General features: G+C 46.0%; 1 protein-coding gene and 1 long non-coding RNA gene across 10 annotated transcripts in view; both read right to left on the bottom strand.

Moving 5' to 3' along the window:
• ACTR3B (actin related protein 3B) overlaps positions 1 to 18440 on the bottom strand; it is a 991923-nt gene that overhangs the window by 905281 nt on the left and 68202 nt on the right. The window contains exon 10 of one of the 9 annotated variants that reach the window (XM_054655392.2): positions 2533 to 2585. The exons of the other annotated variants lie outside the window; for them this stretch is intronic. Within the exon in view, the coding sequence (XP_054511367.1) occupies positions 2571 to 2585 (15 nt within the window). The 3' untranslated portion in view covers positions 2533 to 2570. Of the gene's footprint in view, positions 1 to 2532; positions 2586 to 18440 lie in introns of those variants that run through there. 9 annotated transcript variants of the gene reach the window in all.
• On the bottom strand, positions 360 to 814 carry LOC134810595 (uncharacterized). Its single transcript, XR_010159071.1, has 2 exons — positions 703 to 814; positions 360 to 560 (listed from the first exon to the last, which is right to left on the bottom strand). It is a non-coding gene; the product is annotated as an uncharacterized LOC134810595 (long non-coding RNA).

Here is an 18440-nt window from a genome sequence, read left to right as displayed (position 1 = left end):
GCCCGGGCGCTAGGGCTCACTGCAGACTGCAGCCCGGGCGCTAGGGCTCACTACAGACTACAGCCCGGGCGCTGGGGCTCACTGCAGACTGCAGCCCAGGCACTAGAGCTCACTGCAGACTGCAGCCTGGGTGCTGGGGCTCACTGGGATGCTTGAAGATGTCTCAACCTCCCCAACCTAGAGATTCCTAAAAGTTCAGAAATGTAAACAGGGAACTTTAAAACACATACTTTGTCATTCTGAGGATCTGCATCTTTATAACAATCATTTGAATGTTTTAAATGCATTCATTTCAGATTTTTCTTCTAAAAAGCAATTCTATTTGTTTCCTACGCTAAAAATAAATAAAACAAAAATCATTTCATGGCTGAATCTTTATTTTCACTTAAGAAAATGCTCCGGAAGACAGCTGCAGGTGGAAGCTACGACTATGCTGAGCTGTCAGCGGGGGCTAAGGCAGGCAGGGCCCTGGCCGATGGCAGATCATCCCTCAGGCGTCCCTGTACTCCACTTTTCCTGGGCGCCGGGAGAGCTGCACACACTACCCCACGAGTAGGCCCCTAAAACAGAGCCAAGTCACTTCAGGAGTGGCATCCATCTCAAGAGATTCTGTGAAGGGAGGTCACAACCCAGCAACAGGCGGGGGCCAAACCGCCCTCATTCGCACTGCTCCTTTGCGATTCAGAATCCCTGCTTCCTCACCGTGAAACGTCATGTGAGCTCCAAGTGTCCAGCTCAGCACGGAATAGAGCTCCTTGCGGTCAGCACTCTGCATGGGCACCATCAGCGTGGCCACAGACAGTGAACTTTAAAACTAGGCAACAAATAAAACCTGAAGACAACACTGCATGAATACTGGCAAGATTCGGGATGGCCTGTGCCATCAAGATGCTTCTGGAGAAGTTAGAAAACTCAGAAAGGAACATCATGAGCTCAGAAAGTACGCAGCAAATGAGAAGAATGTGGAACAGGAGAGACAGAAAAAGGGCAAAAAATGAAAACACTAACTGAGGGGTGCTCTGAGTCCAGGTTATAACGTATATTATATTACCCAGCATATACTGTATATAAATGTATATTAAAACTTCAAAGCAAAGACAAGTTGAAGAAAACAAAAGTCCCTAAACCGAGTCAATTAAGACACTCACAGTTGCAGGTGGTGGATAAGACAGCAACGGACCCCACTTGGCCATGGCAAGTGGACAAGATGGTCTCACCAACCAGGTCAACCACAGTATGAGAGCTCACCGGTTGTACTAATTTCCTCTAAATCCTCTCAGATTTACTTCTGGCCTAGAAGTAGATAATCTGTATCTGGTAGCATTACAGGCTTTTTCTGTTGACTTTGCTGTGGTAGAAAATAGATCAAATACAAAAGAGGACTTAACAAATACAATCAGACTCACATTAAATCCTTGGAGTGATACCCGAACTGAACAGTAACTCCACCTTCTTAAGACATACATGGGCTCTTGTGCATAAGGCTCTGTAATAATTTTTACCACTGTAATCAAACTAGGTCACCAAAAAGATAGTGAGAGATAAAATTTATCCTCAGAAAACTTCAAAAAGGCCAGTTTACCCAGCCAAACTGAGAGCTGGATTTCAGACAATAAGAAAGAATTTGTAACAGAAGACATCATCATAAAACTTTTTTTCTTGAAATGGTAAATGACCATTACATCTAGAATGGCCATTTAGTTTTCAGATAAATTTCTATTTCAAATAAACGTAAGCCTAACAACCTAGATTTTTTTAAATCACTATTATGGCTATTTTAATACATTTAAATTCCACTTTTATGTAAAAGGCAAATATTAAGCCAACAAATTAATGTAATAGATTTTTTTAAAAAAACATTTTATTTAAAAAAAAGTTTTTTAGGTCTGGCGTGATGGCTCATGCCTGTAATCTCAGCACTTTGGGAGGCCGAGGCAGACAGATCACCTGAGGTCAGGAGTTAGAGACCAGCCTGGCCAACATGGTGAAACCCCATCTCTACTAAAAATACACAAATTAGCTGGGCATGGTGGCACACACCTGTAATCCCAGCTACTCAGGAGGCTGAGGCAGGAGAATCGCTTGAACCTGGGAGGCGGAGGTTGCAGTGAGCCGAGATGGCACCATTACACTCCACCCTGGGCAACTCCATCTCAAAAACATAAAAATAAATAATGTTTTAATTTAGAAAGAATTTCAAGCTCAGCAAAAGTGATACACTCTTTATTCAGATTTACCTACTGTTAACATTTCTGGTAGAGTGTTTTTATTTATCGTTTGCATGCATTTATTCTGTCCCCTCCCACACGCACACACATCTAGGAGCGGGGAGCATCTGAGAGTAACTTATATACATCATGGCCCTTTACTACTAAATAGTGTGTATTTACTAAAACTGAGAACATTCTTTTACGTTAACACAGTACAACTGCCAACTTCATAAACTTAACATTAATACAAAACTTTAATCTGCTGTTCCTATTCCCATTTTGCTACTTGATTTATTAATATTCTTTAAGGCATTTTTTTTCTCTCCAGTCCAGAGTCCAGTGCAGGGTAAGACTGTGCAATTACTTGTCATGTCTCTGTAATAGGTTTTTTAATTAAAAAATTATTCAGTAGGGTATGAAAATAAATGTTCATTATAATACTTGAGAAGTATTACATGATCTTGAGTTTCCTTCAAAGGCATTATATAAATTCATTTCTTTTATTCACATAACCATACAAACAGTGCTATGCATATGTGGTCAAATGATTTTAGACAAAGTCATCAAGATACTTCAATAGGGAAATAACAGTCTTCTTCAACAAATGATGTGGGAATAATTGATATCCATGGAGTGAGAGGATGAACATTTATTTACTTTCTCATTTCATATACACAAATTAACTCAAAATTTATCACTGAGTTAAATGTAAGGGCTAAAAGTACAAAATTTCTTTTAAAAACCATTTTTTAAAAACTTCGTAATTTTGTGGTAGGCAAAAATTTCTTAGCTAGCACATAAAAAAGCATGAACCATAAAAGAAAAAAGTTGATAAATGGGCTTCCATACATTTCTGTTCTTCAAAAACCACCACTAAGAAAATGAAAAGACAAGCCACAGACTAGAAAAAAAATCTGCAACACATAAATCTGACAAAGAATTTGTATCCAGGATATCTGAAGAACTCTTACTATTGAGTTGTCACTTAATAAACAAATCAATTAAAAATGGGCAAAAGATTCAAACGGACATTTCACAGAAGAAAATATACAAATGACCGCTAAGTACAGGAAAAGACAGTCAACAATATTTGTCATCAGGATCATACAGCTTAAATCCACCACACACCAAGTCTGGGTTAAGACGAACAACTGCAACTCTTGTACACTGTTGGTGGGAGGGTAGATGCTGTAAGTACTTTGGAAAAACTTAACCATACAACAAAGCAACCGCACTCCTGGGTACTTCCCAAGGAGAATAAAACATATCCAGCAGACACTGAGAACATTTCCAATGTTCATAGCAGGGTTTTTTGTAATAGCTAAGACTGGAAACAACTCAAATGTCCACCAGCAGGGGACGGCTGACTTGTGGCACAGTCGCTCGCTGAGGCGCTCCCAGCAGAAAGAAGAGTCAAATGACATGCGCACCTCAAAAGCACCGAGTGAAGGAAGCCGGAAACAGAGAACACGCGGAGCACTCCATTTCCAGCAGCCCCCCATTATCTGCAGCTCACGCTCCACGGTGTCAGTTACCCGTGGTCAGCCACAGTCTGAAAAGATTAAATGGAAAATTCCAGAAATAAACACTTCGTAGGTTTTAAACTGCACACCATTCTGAGAAGCATGATGAAATCTCGAGCTGTCCCACTCTGTCCCGCTTAGGGCACGAGTCTCTTCTCTTTGTCCAGCATGTCCACACCGTATACGCCACCTGCCCTGAGTCACTCAGTATAACACACTGTTATAACTGATCCATATTATTATCAGTTATTGCTGCTAGTCTCTAACTGTGCCTAATTTATAAACTTTATCAAAAGTATGTATGTACAGGAAAAAAAGATCGTATACAGAGGGTGTGGTACCATCTACAGTTTCAACCATCCACTGGGGGTCTTGGGACGCATGCCCCATGGATAAGAAGGGACTCCTGTATATGAAACTTAGGGAAGTCAAATCCCATCTACAGTGACAGGAAGCAGATGGGTGCCTTCCTGGAGCAGGGGCTGAGGAACTTCTGCCAGCGATGGTTCCCTTCTGTACCTTAACTGTGGTGATTATCACGTTAAGTATGTAAACTTGTCACATCTTTTCAAACCGTACATTTAAAATGGTTCATTTGACTCTATATAAATTATATCTCAAAGTTGAACCTTTTAAACAGAGCAACAGAAGATAAAGTGATGGCAAGGGGCCACTCTGAGTTGAGAGGGCAGGAATGGCCTTGCTGAAAAGGTGGCATCGGGGACTTAAATGAGAAAAGATGCCCTAAAGGGGGTGTACATTTGGCCAATGTGTACAGTCTCTAACTCTTCATTTCTCAGTCTTCTGTAACTGTGTGAGGACATAAGATTGAGCCAAGTCGCCCAATTTTATTTTAACATTTTTAACATTTAATCCCCCATAGTTGCTATGGACAACAGGAAAACAATATGCACTATACTTCCAGGCCTTTCCTAAAAGCAAACTCCAGCTCCCACCCTAGTTCCATACCTTGCTTTGTGTTCAGAAATTCTCATGTGAACCAGTAAACTCAACAAACCCTTTACTATTTAAGAAGGAACAACCCTTGATCTCTACTCAGTCCTCCCCAAAGTTAACTGTCCACCCTGTTCCTTCCGCCCTCTGAATACACTCCTGTTGTCCCCAACCTCCAGCCCAACTCCTCCCCACTGGCAAATGTCCTCTTTCACACAGACACACTTTACAGAGAACTCTGGGAGAAAGCGAGAGCTTCTGTGCCCCAGGCCAAATAACAGGTTTAAAACTCGTGTTTTGCTCCTGCCTGAGCTTCGGAACACAACTACCAGCAGATACATCCCCACGTCCACTGTCTACACGGATGTGGCACACACAGCAGGTTCCGGATCTGTAAGAACGCAGAGTTGGTGAGGTCTCTTGCACACGCGTCACCAGGCAGGCTGCCGTCCTACATGTCTTCCACCAGCTCTGCCCAGATACTGTTTCTACATTAATGCTGCAAAGTACTCTCATTTTCAGCATGTTGAGCTTCAGCCTAGAATTACTGAACTGAACTTTATCTCTATCCACAGAAGAACTACAGCCTGCGGTTAGAAAGATCCCTGTGTGGGCACGTCCTGGGGGAGGCCGGCCAGAGCAGAGCTGTCCCGGACGGCGCCTCCCAAGGACAAGGTCGAGGGAGCTGGCTCGTACTTCAGCAGCCCCTGAACCGCCCGGCCCTAAGCCGTCCTGCACCACCCATGGGGCCGACTCCCGGCTGCAACTCTTTCCCCTCACCCCACCGCTGACAGCAGAAGTTTCAGGGGACAAGGGGGACCTGCCAGAGCGAGAGTGGAGGGTGGAATACAGTCTAAAAGGAACATACAAGTGTTAAGTGACAGGCTCTATGGAACTGCCGGAGCACAGCCCAGCAGAAGACAAGCGTTTAAGAAGACAAAGCAGTAGAAACCCGGTTTTCCTGACAGGGCGTTCGGAGCCCTTCACAATCTGACCCCAGCCTGCTCCCTGGAGCCAGGTGGGGATGCCCAAAGGCCTCACACTCCCCCCACTGTCTGGTGCTGGGGCCTGAAGCAAGCAGCAAACCCCCGCACCCGTGGGCTCCCACGCCCTCATCTGTGAAGACATCACCAAGCCACTCGCAGGTCTGAGGGGAAGTTAGAGGGTAATGACGTCAGCACCGGCCCAGGGAAGGCAGGACGGCGACAAGCACAGTGGGTTCTCTTGTTTGGCCCTCTCCGCCCTGGGCCATGCAGAGGCTGGAGCAGGGCCAGGTCTACACCCCGTCTGTCCACTCCTCCCTGAAGCCGCCACTACACACAGCGCTCGGTAAGCAGGGGCCCTCCACAGGCATCGTGGAATGAACGAGGAGCATTTCATTTGCTCTACCCTCTGGAATAAAGGGGGTCAGTAAGGGAAAAAAGACTCCAGCAAGTAACTCAAGAACCAGAAACAATAACTGACAATTTCTGATTAAGTCCTTGAACTCTGGTAACCTCCTAATGTTTCTCCCTAGTGCGCGGGTTCTCAATCAGGGACAATTGTGCCTCCAGGGGACATTAAGCAACATCTGGAGATGATTTTGATTGTCAGGACTGGGTGGGGGTGGGAAGGTGCTACTGGCACTTTGTGGGTAGAGGCCAGAGATGCTGCTAAACATCCTACAATGGAAATGTCAACAGCACCAAGGCTAAGAAACCCTGCCCTAGTTAGCGCTGAGCAGTAAAACCAAAGGTGCCTGTACACCAGCAAAGAGGGCCACTGGGGAAGTGGTGTACCACTCTGCAGCTAATCCGAGATGTGCAGGAGTCCCAAAAGGCAGCGGCTGCTCAGGGCAAAAAAGCAAAGGAAACCAGGCAAAATCCCTGGGAACTTTAAAAATAGAAAAGTCAATCGGCTAGAGGCCGCAGCGGGTGAGGAATCTGCTGCCCTGGCCTGGATGTGGAGCGCGATTCCAGAATACCACTTGAAGTCATTTCATGGAATACAATCACAGTGCTTACGCGCTGCCTGACACAGCTGAAGGCAATTCCACACACCAACTCCTTTCACCTCGCCAATAATGGGATAAAGCAGGTACTATTCCCATCCCCATTCTGCCGAGAAGGACGCTGAGGCACAGTGAGATCAAGTAACATGCCAAAGTCACACAACTGAACAAGCAGTAGGCAGGGCAGAACACACACCGGGCAGTCTAGAAGCTCTCGGTCACGTGGCATCCACACCTGCAGACCTCATGCTCACCACCATGCAGGATCCACGCACTCAACACACATGGGCGCCACCCCCCGCCCTGCAGCCCATGTGCTCAGCACAGCACTCTAACCACCAGTCCACACTGCCTCCCTTCCTGTGACACAGAATTCGGACCCCACCTTGTATAGACCAATTTGTAAAGTAGCTCTCCCTGTGCTGAGCTGAAATCTGCTACCCACCTGGCCCTGGTTTCTCTCTTTCCTTGGCACTGCTCACCGTCTAGCTGCCCATCACATGTCCCAAGACAGCCTCATGCTCCTGCCAGGTCACAGGTCAAACAATGCTACTTCCCTCAACCATTTCTCACAGGCCATCTTTTCAGGAAGTCTTGCTGTTCTGGGGACGCTCCTCTGGATATACTTCAAAATCCAACAACAACCCTCTTATAATGTGGACTCCCCTCCACAGCAGAACACAACACCATCAACACAGCATGTCTCCCCGGGACAAACAGAAAGACTCTGAAGCAGTGAGGTGGAACCCTGCCCTTGAGGGCCAATCAATGTCAAATGACTTGCCATCTCCTAATAGAGCAAAAAGTGGTCAGTGGCTGTAAAAACCTCTACGTCTGACACAGTGGGAAATGGAGGAAGCATGACTACTTTTTAAATTATCATTATACTTTAAGTTCTGGGGTACATGTGCAGAACGTGCAGGTTTGTTACACAGGTATACACGTGCCACGGTGGTTTGCTGCACCCATCAACCCGTCATCTACATCTCTCCTAATGCTGTCCCTCCCCTAACAGGCCCGCCAACAGGCCCGGATGTGTGCTGTTCTCCTCCCTGTGTCCATGTCTTCTCATTGTTCAACTCCCACTTACGAGTGAGAACATGCAGTGTTTGGTTTTCTGTTCCTGTGATAGTTTGCTGAGAATGATGGTTTCCAGCTTCATCCATGTCCCTGCAAAGGACATGAACTCATCCTTTTTTATGGCTTCATAGTATTCCATGGTGTATATGTGCCACATTTTGTTTATCCAGTCTATCAGTGATAGGCATTTGGGTTGGTTCCAAGTCTTTGCTATTATGAACAGTGCTGCAATAAACATATGTGTGCATGTGTCTTTATAGCAGAATGATTTATAGTCCTTTGGGTATATACCCAGTAATGGGATTGCTGGGTCAAATGGTATTTCTGGTTCTAGACCCTTAGTCCCTTTGGAGGAAAAGAAATGAACCCATTCTTAACCACCAACGACCATGTTGCACATGACAAACAGAAAATCAAAAATTAAGTGTTACAGTAACTGAAACCAAGGAAAACCTTTCTCGTCTTAACACTCAACTACAAAAGCATACCTCCCCCCTCGCCCAGATGAAATGGAAAAACTTTAATGGAAGGGTTATTTCCATTCTAAAAGTTACTTTATACAAGGAAAAGGAAAAAGCCCTAGACCCAACTTCGCAGGCTTCACAGCCCCTCACACTGTCAGCATCCCTTTCCTGCTGCTTGAAAACATAAGAAATAAATGAGAGAGCAAACCACAACAAAGTCGGTCCGAAGCCTCTCAGCCTTGCTGACGACAAACCATTTCTCAGTGTGACAGGTACTGTTATTACCAACACACAATCCAATATTCTCTGAGAAAATGACATGGTTGAGAGTCTGCCTCTCATTCCTAAAATGTATTCAGCAGGGGTCTTGATGGGAGATTAAACACAAGGAGACGTCCCCCGAGCAGCTGAGGGGCGGGATCAGGAGAGAACAGACTGTCCCCACTTATTTTCTTAGTACCCCTTCTCTAACTTTAGCTAGCTTGCTTGCATCAAAGTAAAACTGGTTTTCTAACTAGTCTTTTATGAGGATTAAAACGTTGTCTGAGCTTATTATTTTTCAACTCAAGTGACTATCCAGAACTACTCTGATGGCTTAAATGTGGCTTACAGGCGTCACTTGCTTTGGTTTCTTATCACTGTGCTTGTTTCACCTTCAGAGTGAGGAAAAAGCAGAAAAAAAGAGAAACATGTGAAATTACCAATAAATGTATTCTTTCCATCTCATCTCAAAGTAAAGCAACAGTGCTTACTCTAATAATTCTGTACCTCAGAAATATACACATTTAGCCTAATAGTGTCTCTTTTTTTTGTTTTTTTTGGTTTTTTTTTTTTTTTTTTTTGAGACAAGTTCTCACTCTGTCACCCAGGCGGGACTGCAGTGGTGCAATCCTAACTCCCTGTAGCCTCCACCTCCCAGGCTCAAGCAATCCTGCTGCCTCAGTCTCCCAAGTAGCCAAGACTACAGGTGCATGCCACCACATCCAGCTAATTTTTTTAATTTTTCTTTTGTAGAGATGGGGTCTTGCTATGTCAACCAGGCTGGTTTCCAGCTCCTGGTCTTAAACAATCCTCCTTCCTCAGCCCCCTAAAGTGCTGGGATTACACACATGAGCCATGAAGGCCGGCCTGCATTCTTAATCAATTTCCACAAGGAAGAGTAAGTAAACATTTTTCTAAGAAATAAAGAAAAGATGTCATAAATAATAACATTTTAACATTTTAAAATAAAATCACTTTACTTACAGAAAAGCAGCAGATTATCCCACACAACAGTCTGAAAGAAAGCTCTCATCAGCAAATCTAGCCCAGACAAAACATTTTAAAATGCCCTATTCATCTAATACTGTTTTCAAAGTAATGACAGAAATAGCATACATCACTGCTTTATTTCACTGCTTATAGAGCACAAACCAACCTTTTTTTTTTTTTAAATAGGGTGTCCCTTTGTCGCTAAGGCTGGAGCGCAGTGGTGCAATCACAGCTCACTGCAGCCTCGACCTTCTGGGCTCAAGGGATCCTCCCACCTCAGCCTCCCAAGTAGCTGGGACCACAGGTGCGTTCCACCACAGCTGGCTAATTTTTTTGATAGATGGGGTCTCCCTGTGTTGCCCAGGCTGGTCTCAAACTCCTGGGCTCGAGCAATTCTGCCTTGGCCTCCCGAAGTGATGGGATTACAGAGGTGTGAGCCCCTGCACTCAGCTTAACATGATGACTTCCTAAAATCAGATTCTGAACTCAAGGTTTGTTTACTTTCGCAGTTTAACAAATATTTACTGAGCCTATCTTTTGAAATACTTCTTTCAGTAAGATTATAGAGTTGGTCTTCAAATCTAAAGTCAAACCCCCCAGACAGCAGACAAAGGCCCCTCAGGTCTCACCCCAACCTGTACCCCCGCCCTCCGGCCTCCACATCTCTGTGGTCTTGCAGACTCTTGAGCATCTCTGAGGGATGTCTCTAGTGCCTGGAAAGCCCTTGCTCACCACCTCACCAGCCTGGCAACCCCTCCTTCCCTGACTCCTCTGTGAGAGCGCAAAGCCCCCAGGCCCCATAGCCTGCCGTGCATCTCGTTCACCAGGTCAGCAGCATTCACTGAGCACCTCGCATGGGCCAGGAGTGTTCTAAGCACCACGGGTCAGCAATGAATCTGACATATCAAAATGGTCGCCCTCTTGAGATGTGTTTCGGGTAGGGAGACAGAACTATTAAGTATAAATAACTAAAATATATAGCAAATTAGGAGATGAATGTTATGGAGAAAAAAATAAAGCAAAGCTGGGCAAAATGACGTGGGAAAAAGCGCGAGGTGCAGTCTAGAGCAGGGTGGTCAGGACGCCTCACTAGAAGACGGCATTTATTGCACTTCGCCCATAATGTGTTTGTTACCAACTGAAGGTTTGAGGAAACGGCACCAAGCAGGTCTGTCAGCGCCATTTTCCCAAAAGCACACGCTCACTTCGTGTCTCTGTATCAGCATATTTTAGCAATAACTTATTTTTTAAATGAAGGTATGTACACTGGTTTTTTAGACATAATGCTATTATACACTTAAACCATAATATAGTGCAAACATAGCCTTCATGTGCACCAGGAAACCAAAAAATGTGTGTGGCTCACTTCATTGCACCATTCACTTCACTGGGATGGTCCGAAACTGAACCCACAAAATCTCCAAGTTATGCCTGTAGTAATATCTATCACATATCAAGCACTACACTTCAGCCTGTGTAAGGGTGACCTAATAATTCCATGAGACGCTTACGCCTGGCCCATCCTGCACCTGAGGACGCAGGGGCTAGGGAATGAGTGCAGTCACGATGCTAGGAAGCGGCTCAGCCCACGTGGAGACCCACGCGGCTTGGCCCTGACGCCTATACTCTTAACCACGACAAACTAAAAATAATACTGCTCAAAACGCTTCCCACAAAAGCCAAAATCCAATATGATCGATTCTTAAAAAAACACTTAATTCAGAAAACAAAGTGATCGCTTATCACTTTTGATACAGTGTGAGAAATCAGCAGATCTCCTGGATGACGTTCTGGCGGTCAGCAGTCTTCTGGACACTTTCCGGACACCAGCCCACAGTCATTCCCTCCCACGGCCCACTCAGAACTGCACCTGGAAATCCAAACGCATTCAAAAACTGGCTAAGCCAGGTCAGCATTTTAGCCAGAAAGTATCTGCTTCACTCAAGCCAGCAGATTCTCAAATCACAATCATTTGACTCAAAAAGCACCATTAGTTACAGACTCCTGTGTATGCCAGATTATGCCAGAAAAGCATACATGTCCTGGTAATGCAATAAATCTTGACCTAAGCTAGAAGAATGTCAAAAACCTAAATACAGAAAAAAGAGTTGGTATCGAAACAGACACAGCATGGAGCATCAGGCCTCATTACAAATCATGTTTTTAAAGAATTTCAGTCGCTTAAGAAAGGGCTCACAACATAATGCTGTTAATACATAGCATATGAAACATAAATACAACAGGACATATCTATCCACCTATTTACAGTTCATGAAAATAAAAGGGAAAGATGAAGTAATAACATAAACAGCGACAACCGGGCGCGGTGGCTCACACTTGTAATCCCAGCACTTCGGGAGGCCGAGGCAGGCAGATCACCTGAGGTCAGGAGTTTGAGACCAGCCTGGCCAACATGGCAAAACCCCGTCTCTACTAAAAATACAAAAATCAGCCAGGCGTGGTGGCGGGCACCTGTAATCCCAGCTACTTCGGAGGCTGAGGCTGGAGAATTGCTTGAATCCAGGAGGCAGAGGTTGCAGTCACTGGAGATTACACCACTGCACTCCAGGCTGGGTGACAAGAGCGAAAACTCTGTCTCAAAAAAAAAAAACAAAAACAGCGACTACAAAGGAGTAACTTCTCCTTTGTAAAAGTGTTTTTTACATCTCAAATGTTCTAAATTGAACATGAATTTTAGATTGGAAATCATGCACTCTGCTCATCTGTAGAGTCTAAGTTCTCCTCGGTGAACCTCTGACCACCCTCCGCCCTTCAACCCCGTCTCACGGCACACCTTGCTTCCCACCCGGGGTCAGCCACCGTCTATTTACTCAGTTCACTATATCGACTGAATTTCTCAATAGCCCGCAACCTTACCTTGCCGGATAAATGTATATTTCATGATGCCAAATAAAAATCTCCATTTTAAACCACCTCTGCAGATGGAAAGGCCCTGTCTTTATGCTGGTAAAAGAATGTCACAGCACATACCATTATAAACGCCACACATAACCCATTCATCTCCTGAAATTTATGTCAGAAAGATTGGAAATAAAATCTATATTAACAGCAAGTGCTTAATATCAAATGCGGTATTAAAAATAACAAAAATTTTCATTCCTGTAATACTAAGAGGCTCTCTTCTTAACTCCATTTAACAGACACACAGTGCCACCTATCAGCCATCCTCTGTAACTGCAGGTGCAAGGTAAAGAACCGCTCACAGACAAGCCTTCCCCTCTCCCTGCTATTTACATGCCAAAGACCACCACAGGTTAAGAGGACAGCCCTATTAGAAGCCCCTGCTCTTTCTATATTGTGTTCTTGAAAAGTTTTACTTCCTTAGGAACTGGAGCTTTTTACTGCTGAACTGAACCCAGAGATTGCAATCCCAGCGAAGTCTGAACAAATCTATGTCTAAAATACGGGCTGTTATGATACCCAACGGTGTCCTAGGAGAAATCCAAGCCAATCTCCAGGTCCAGCCCTCAACGGCCGCCTGATGGGAAGGGACATAACAATTAATGGCAAATTTCTTACAAGGATTACCCACACGTCTTCTTTCCTCTAACCACCTCCTCTTCCGCCTGCAACTGCTGTGATTTGGCCTCTGCCCAGCTTCTCTCACAAGGCTGCTCACCCCTGTGTGGTGAACCCAAGGGCTACCTCTTGACCCTCATCCTGTGTGACCTCTCAGTGCCACTTAACAGGGCCCCCTGGCTTCTAGAGTTTTCTTTCTCTTCTCAGGCGACTCCTTCTTGACTTCCGTGACAGTTAATTTTGTGTGTCAACTTGGCCAGGGCACAGCACCCAGTGATTTAACCAGACACTAACCGAGGTGTTGCTATGAGGGTGTTTTGTGGATGTGGTCAACATTAAGGAAAGATGACCCTCTATAATGTGGTTGGGCCTCATCCAGTCAGCTGAAGGTCTCAAGAACAAAAACTGAGATTTCCTCGAGAAGGAATTCATTTCCCCGAGAAGGAATTCTGCCTGAGTTTCCAGCCTGCCAGCCTTCCTACAAATTTTGGACTTGCCAGCCTGAAAGCAAGCCAATTCCTTACATTTTATAGATAATGTAGAGATAGAGATAGTGGCCAGGTGTGGTGGCTCATATCTGTAATTCCAGCACTTTGGGAGGCTCGAGCCCAGGAGTTCGAGACCAGCTTGGTCAACACAGCAAGATCCCATCTCTTAAAAGAAAAAGAGATCGTGAGATACCCGCTATTGGTTCTGTTTCTAAAGAGCCCTGACTAACAATCTCTCTGCCCTTCTTTCTCTGCTCATCCTTAAAAGCCTGACCTTTCTGCTGGTTCAGGCTAAGGCCGTCTTGTCCTCACCTGCTACTCTCCCTTGGTGACATCCATTTGCAGACCTTTTGTTTCTGTGAGCACACCTTTGGTCCTCAAATCTCTATGTCTGGCCCAGACCTGCAAAGCCTCCAACCTATAAATGCAACTCAACATCTCCACCAAACTAGACCTAGTCTTCCGCTGCCTCAGAAGGGTGCCCCGCTCCTGTATCTCCTGTCAGTAAATGACCCCCCACCCTCCCAGATAAGCAGCAAGAACCCTGAACCTTTTCCTCCCACTTGTCAAGCTCTCACCTATGCTCTGGAGCCTCTCTCCTCTCCCGGCTTCCTCCATGAGCCACCTACAGCCACTTCCCAATACGGGCACTGTCCTGCCTCCGCGTGGTTCTACAGTGGCCTTCCTAAATCCAGACTCCATCTCCAATCCACATCCCCTGGTGCAGCCCAAGCACTTTTCTAGAACTTAAGTTGGGTCACATTACACTCCTGCAGAAAATCATCAACGCCCTCAGGATAAAATCTAACTCCATGCGAGGCCCCTCCAGGTGGATAGGCCTGTCTTTCCTCAGAGCCCCAGTTGGTAATGTTGGCCCCTGTGCCTTCCCCATAAGCCCTGTGTAATCTGGCCCCAAGCACATCCCAGGCTTCACACTCCCCATTCCCACGTTCAAACATGAGGTCCAGGGAGGCTAAATTCCCTCCAGACCCACAGGATCGCGCTACTCTCCTTCACCCTAGTGCTGCACACAGATCCTGCTGCTGGAAAACCCTTCCCCTCCCATGCTGCATTCCCTGCACTGACCAGGTCACACCAGCCTTCCCTCCGACCTGAGTTGATCTGAGTCGTCCTGTAGGACGGCCGTCAGCCACATATGGCAATTTTAACTCACAATAGTTAAAGTTTAAAAGGCTGTTCCTCAGCTGCACCAGTCACATTTCAGGGGCTCAGTGGCCACCCTGGGCAGCACAGAAACAGACACTGCCATCACCACCGAGCACCACTGGAGAGCACGGACCCGGATCCTCACACTCCTGTCCACACGGAGGCCCACCCTGGGCTCTTGCGGCTCTCCCAGCACAGCCCTGACATGCCCTGGCTGCTCAGCGCCCGCGGTGGGACCTGGCGCTCTGCAGGTGCTCACTGACATTACTCGATGTTGCCACAGTGGCAGAGCTCCGCCATCCACATCTCCACCGGCCTCCCACGGCAACAGGTGTCTTAATGTTCTTGTGAGCTGGGCAAGTCAATGTCCAGTTTCCAGTTGTTAACATCAGCCTTCCCTTCCCACTAAGACAAAATCATGCCATTTGGGGATTTATCAACAGGAAGCATCAAACAGAAGTTATGAGGGATATTAGTGTGGAACTGGGGCTAAAAGAGCAGAGCTCTGGAACCTTCTCTGCCCACTAGCCTGACCAAACCAGAGCAGCTACCTTTTTATCTGTTCACATATTACACTTCAACCAGGACTTCATCTGAATAAAAGACCTATTTGAAAAGACGAAAAAACCAATGATATGTATTTTTTTCTGATTTTCTCTCTTCAAATATTAAAGGTATTTAAACATACTCTTAAACATTAAAAATTAAAAATAGAGCCGGCGCAGTGGTTCACGCCTATAATCCCAGTGCTTTGGGGCTGAGGCAGGATGATCACTTGAGGCCAGGCGTTTAAGACCAGCCTGGGCAACAGAGCAAGACCTCAACTCTACAAAAAAAAATTTTTAATTAGCTGCAAGTGGTCGCCCACACCTGTAGTTCCAGCTACTCGAGGGGCTGAGGTGGGAGGACTGCTTGAGCCCAGGAGGTCGAGGCTGCAGTGAGCTGTGATCACACCACTGCACTTCAGCGTGGGCGACTGCAGTGAGCTGTGATCACACCACTGCACTTCAGCGTGGGTGACTGCAGTGAGCTGTGATCACACCACTGCACTTCAGCGTGGGTGACTGCAGTGAGCTGTGATCACACCACTGCACTTCAGCGTGGGTGACTGCAGTGAGCTGTGATCACACCACTGCACTTCAGCGTGGGTGACTGCAGTGAGCTGTGATCACACCACTGCACTTCAGCGTGGGTGACTGCAGTGAGCTGTGATCACACCACTGCACTTCAGCGTGGGCGACAGAGCAAGGCTCTGTCTCTCAATAGTAAGTATTTATTTATTTTATATCTATAACTCATTTACCCTGCAACATGCTTCTCTAGTTTAAAATGCATTCACATAATTATATATATTCAATTCAAGCAATTTGTTACAGAAAAATCAATCCCTTTGCTATAGCAGGATGTATTTACATCTGCTTCACAAACTTCATGAAGAGTTTTTAACAACTCCCAACCCACTGCTGGACCCAGACTGCTGGAGCAGGCTAAAGATATTTTATTGCTGGCCCCACCCTCCCTCCTAGGTTTGTTTCCCACTACCTTCCCCACCACCGTAGGCTGTGGTCAAAACAGGCACCGCAGGCATCTGCCCACTCTCCTTCTATCTGCGCTCATTATCTTCCCTCCACCTGGCCTGTCCACCCACCCCCAGCTCTGCAGGCCAAGCTCTCAGACTCAGCTCAGATGGCAGCTTCTCAAAGCCTTTCTTGATCCCCTCTAATTAAATGCAATCTGCCCCTTCTCTCAATTACCATAATTTGCATGATTCACTTTAATGACATTTAGCTTGTAGTGGTTCCCATTAGTTATTTCCGTATTTTTAGCTTTTTTATAAGCTCTTGAAGTCAAGAACCGAATCATCTCGTACATACTTAAATCCCCTAATTTAACAACAGTGTCTTGTACCTAGTAGGTACTCAAGTACCTCCTGAATAGAACTGAGAAGTAGAAAGACATCCATTACATTACAAAGCAATTCAAATTGGCTTCCCCCTCAAGTAAAGCGTGCAAGTTACTAAACACTGGCTGATCCAAGAGTGGGCTGGCGCTGATGGCGGTTCTCAAGTTAGAAGCACATTAGAGTCACCTGGGAAGCTTTTACGATCCAGGTGTCCAGGCTCCACCCAGCCCAAGCCCAATTACATCAGAATCTCCCAGGGTGGGACCCAGACTCCGGTCCATTTTACAGCTCCTGGATGAAGCCCACGGTGGGCCCAGGCTGATTTTCACCTGCTCTCACACGGAGGCTTCCCCGCAGGCCCCACCTCTGTCATTCCCTGGAGGCGGAACAGATGAAGCAGATGTGTAAATACCCTTCTCATCTACGTCAGACGGAAATAAAAATCAGACAGATGATGGCTACTTTCATCTAAAAAAACTGTTTTGCTTGTTTAAAGATTCTGAATTTTTAGTCAAACTCACAGAAGCAGAGAGTGGAATGGCAGTTACCAGGTGCTGCGGAGTGGGGAGATGTTAGTCAAAGGGAACAAACTTGCAGTCAGAAGATGGGCAAGCTCTGAAGGCCTAATTCCAGCACGGTGAGTACAGTTAGGAAGAGGGTACGGTGTAGTGGAAATCTGCTGAGAAAGGAATCTTACATATTCTCACTGCACACATTGAAAAAGGTAGCTGTGTGAGGTGATGGATGTCTTCATTAGCTTGATTGTGGTAAGCATTCCACGATGTACATACCTGTATCAAATCATCACACTGTGCACCTTAAATATGCACAATTTTCCTGCTCTTGATGTGTGTGTGTATATATATATATATATACACACACACAATTTTTACTTGTCAATATACCTCAAAAATATACCTATTAAGTACTCATAAAAATTAAAAATTATATTTCAATAAAGCTAGGAGAAAAAAGCCCCACTGGCCCAGACGAGCGCCTCAAGGCGCAGGTGTGGCAGAGGGAGAGAGACGACCTCTTCTGAAGCCAAAAGCGCATCTTCAGGGCACCCACTCTGTTGGTCTATGTGGCTAGCACAGCTGACCAAATGAGGCTGTGGAACCAGTGAAAGCACACAGGTAGCCGAGGTCAGGAATCGGCACCATCACTCCTGGAGAGAGGGCGTCTTACCCGGCAAGAGTGGCCCAGCAGCTTGGAAGCACTGCATAGTGAACCAAGAGGAAAGGCACACCCCTAAGACACAGGAACGAGCGGCCGTCCAGAGAAAGGTGACTGCGTGCTCTGCAGAAGGATTTGCAGCATGTCTTCTAACCAGAACAGTGTTTTAGAATTATTTTTAAAAACCCACAGACCTACTGATCTGTGCACTTGCTAACACAGACGATTCGGGGCATGCTCTCCACCGCACTAAGGAGCAGGAGTTACAGAAGGGAGCGTAGCAGGGAGTGCACCGAGCAGGAGCGAACCTCGTCAGTGCAGCTTCACTGCTCAGACACTGCTTCTGGAGGGACCCTCCTCCATCCCACACAGCGAGAGTCCATCTGGGAGGGCTGACGGCTTCCAGAAACCAAGTCAGCAGGAGCCCTAGAGTAGTGTGTGACTCTACCCTGGGCTGTGAGCAGAGCTCAGCAGTGACTTTTCCACAGTCTTTCCTAAAGGCAGCACTGACTTGCTGAGGAACTAGCAAAGGCCACGCCTCAACATGCACCGCCTGAGGAGGGTCCGCAGATAATTGTCACAGGCCAACCCGGACAGTATTAGAATGAGGCTTTCATAAGTAACTCCTCACATGTCTACAACAGGCTCTCTCCTACTTTTGTAAATAAAACTTTATAGGAACCCAGCCACTCCT

This window comes from Pan troglodytes, chromosome 6 (assembly GCF_028858775.2).
Source record: "Pan troglodytes isolate AG18354 chromosome 6, NHGRI_mPanTro3-v2.0_pri, whole genome shotgun sequence".
In the NCBI taxonomy this organism is placed as follows: domain Eukaryota; kingdom Metazoa; phylum Chordata; class Mammalia; order Primates; family Hominidae; genus Pan; species Pan troglodytes.
Note: the sequence above shows the minus strand (reverse complement) of the source record. Positions and strands in the feature narration are given on the sequence as shown.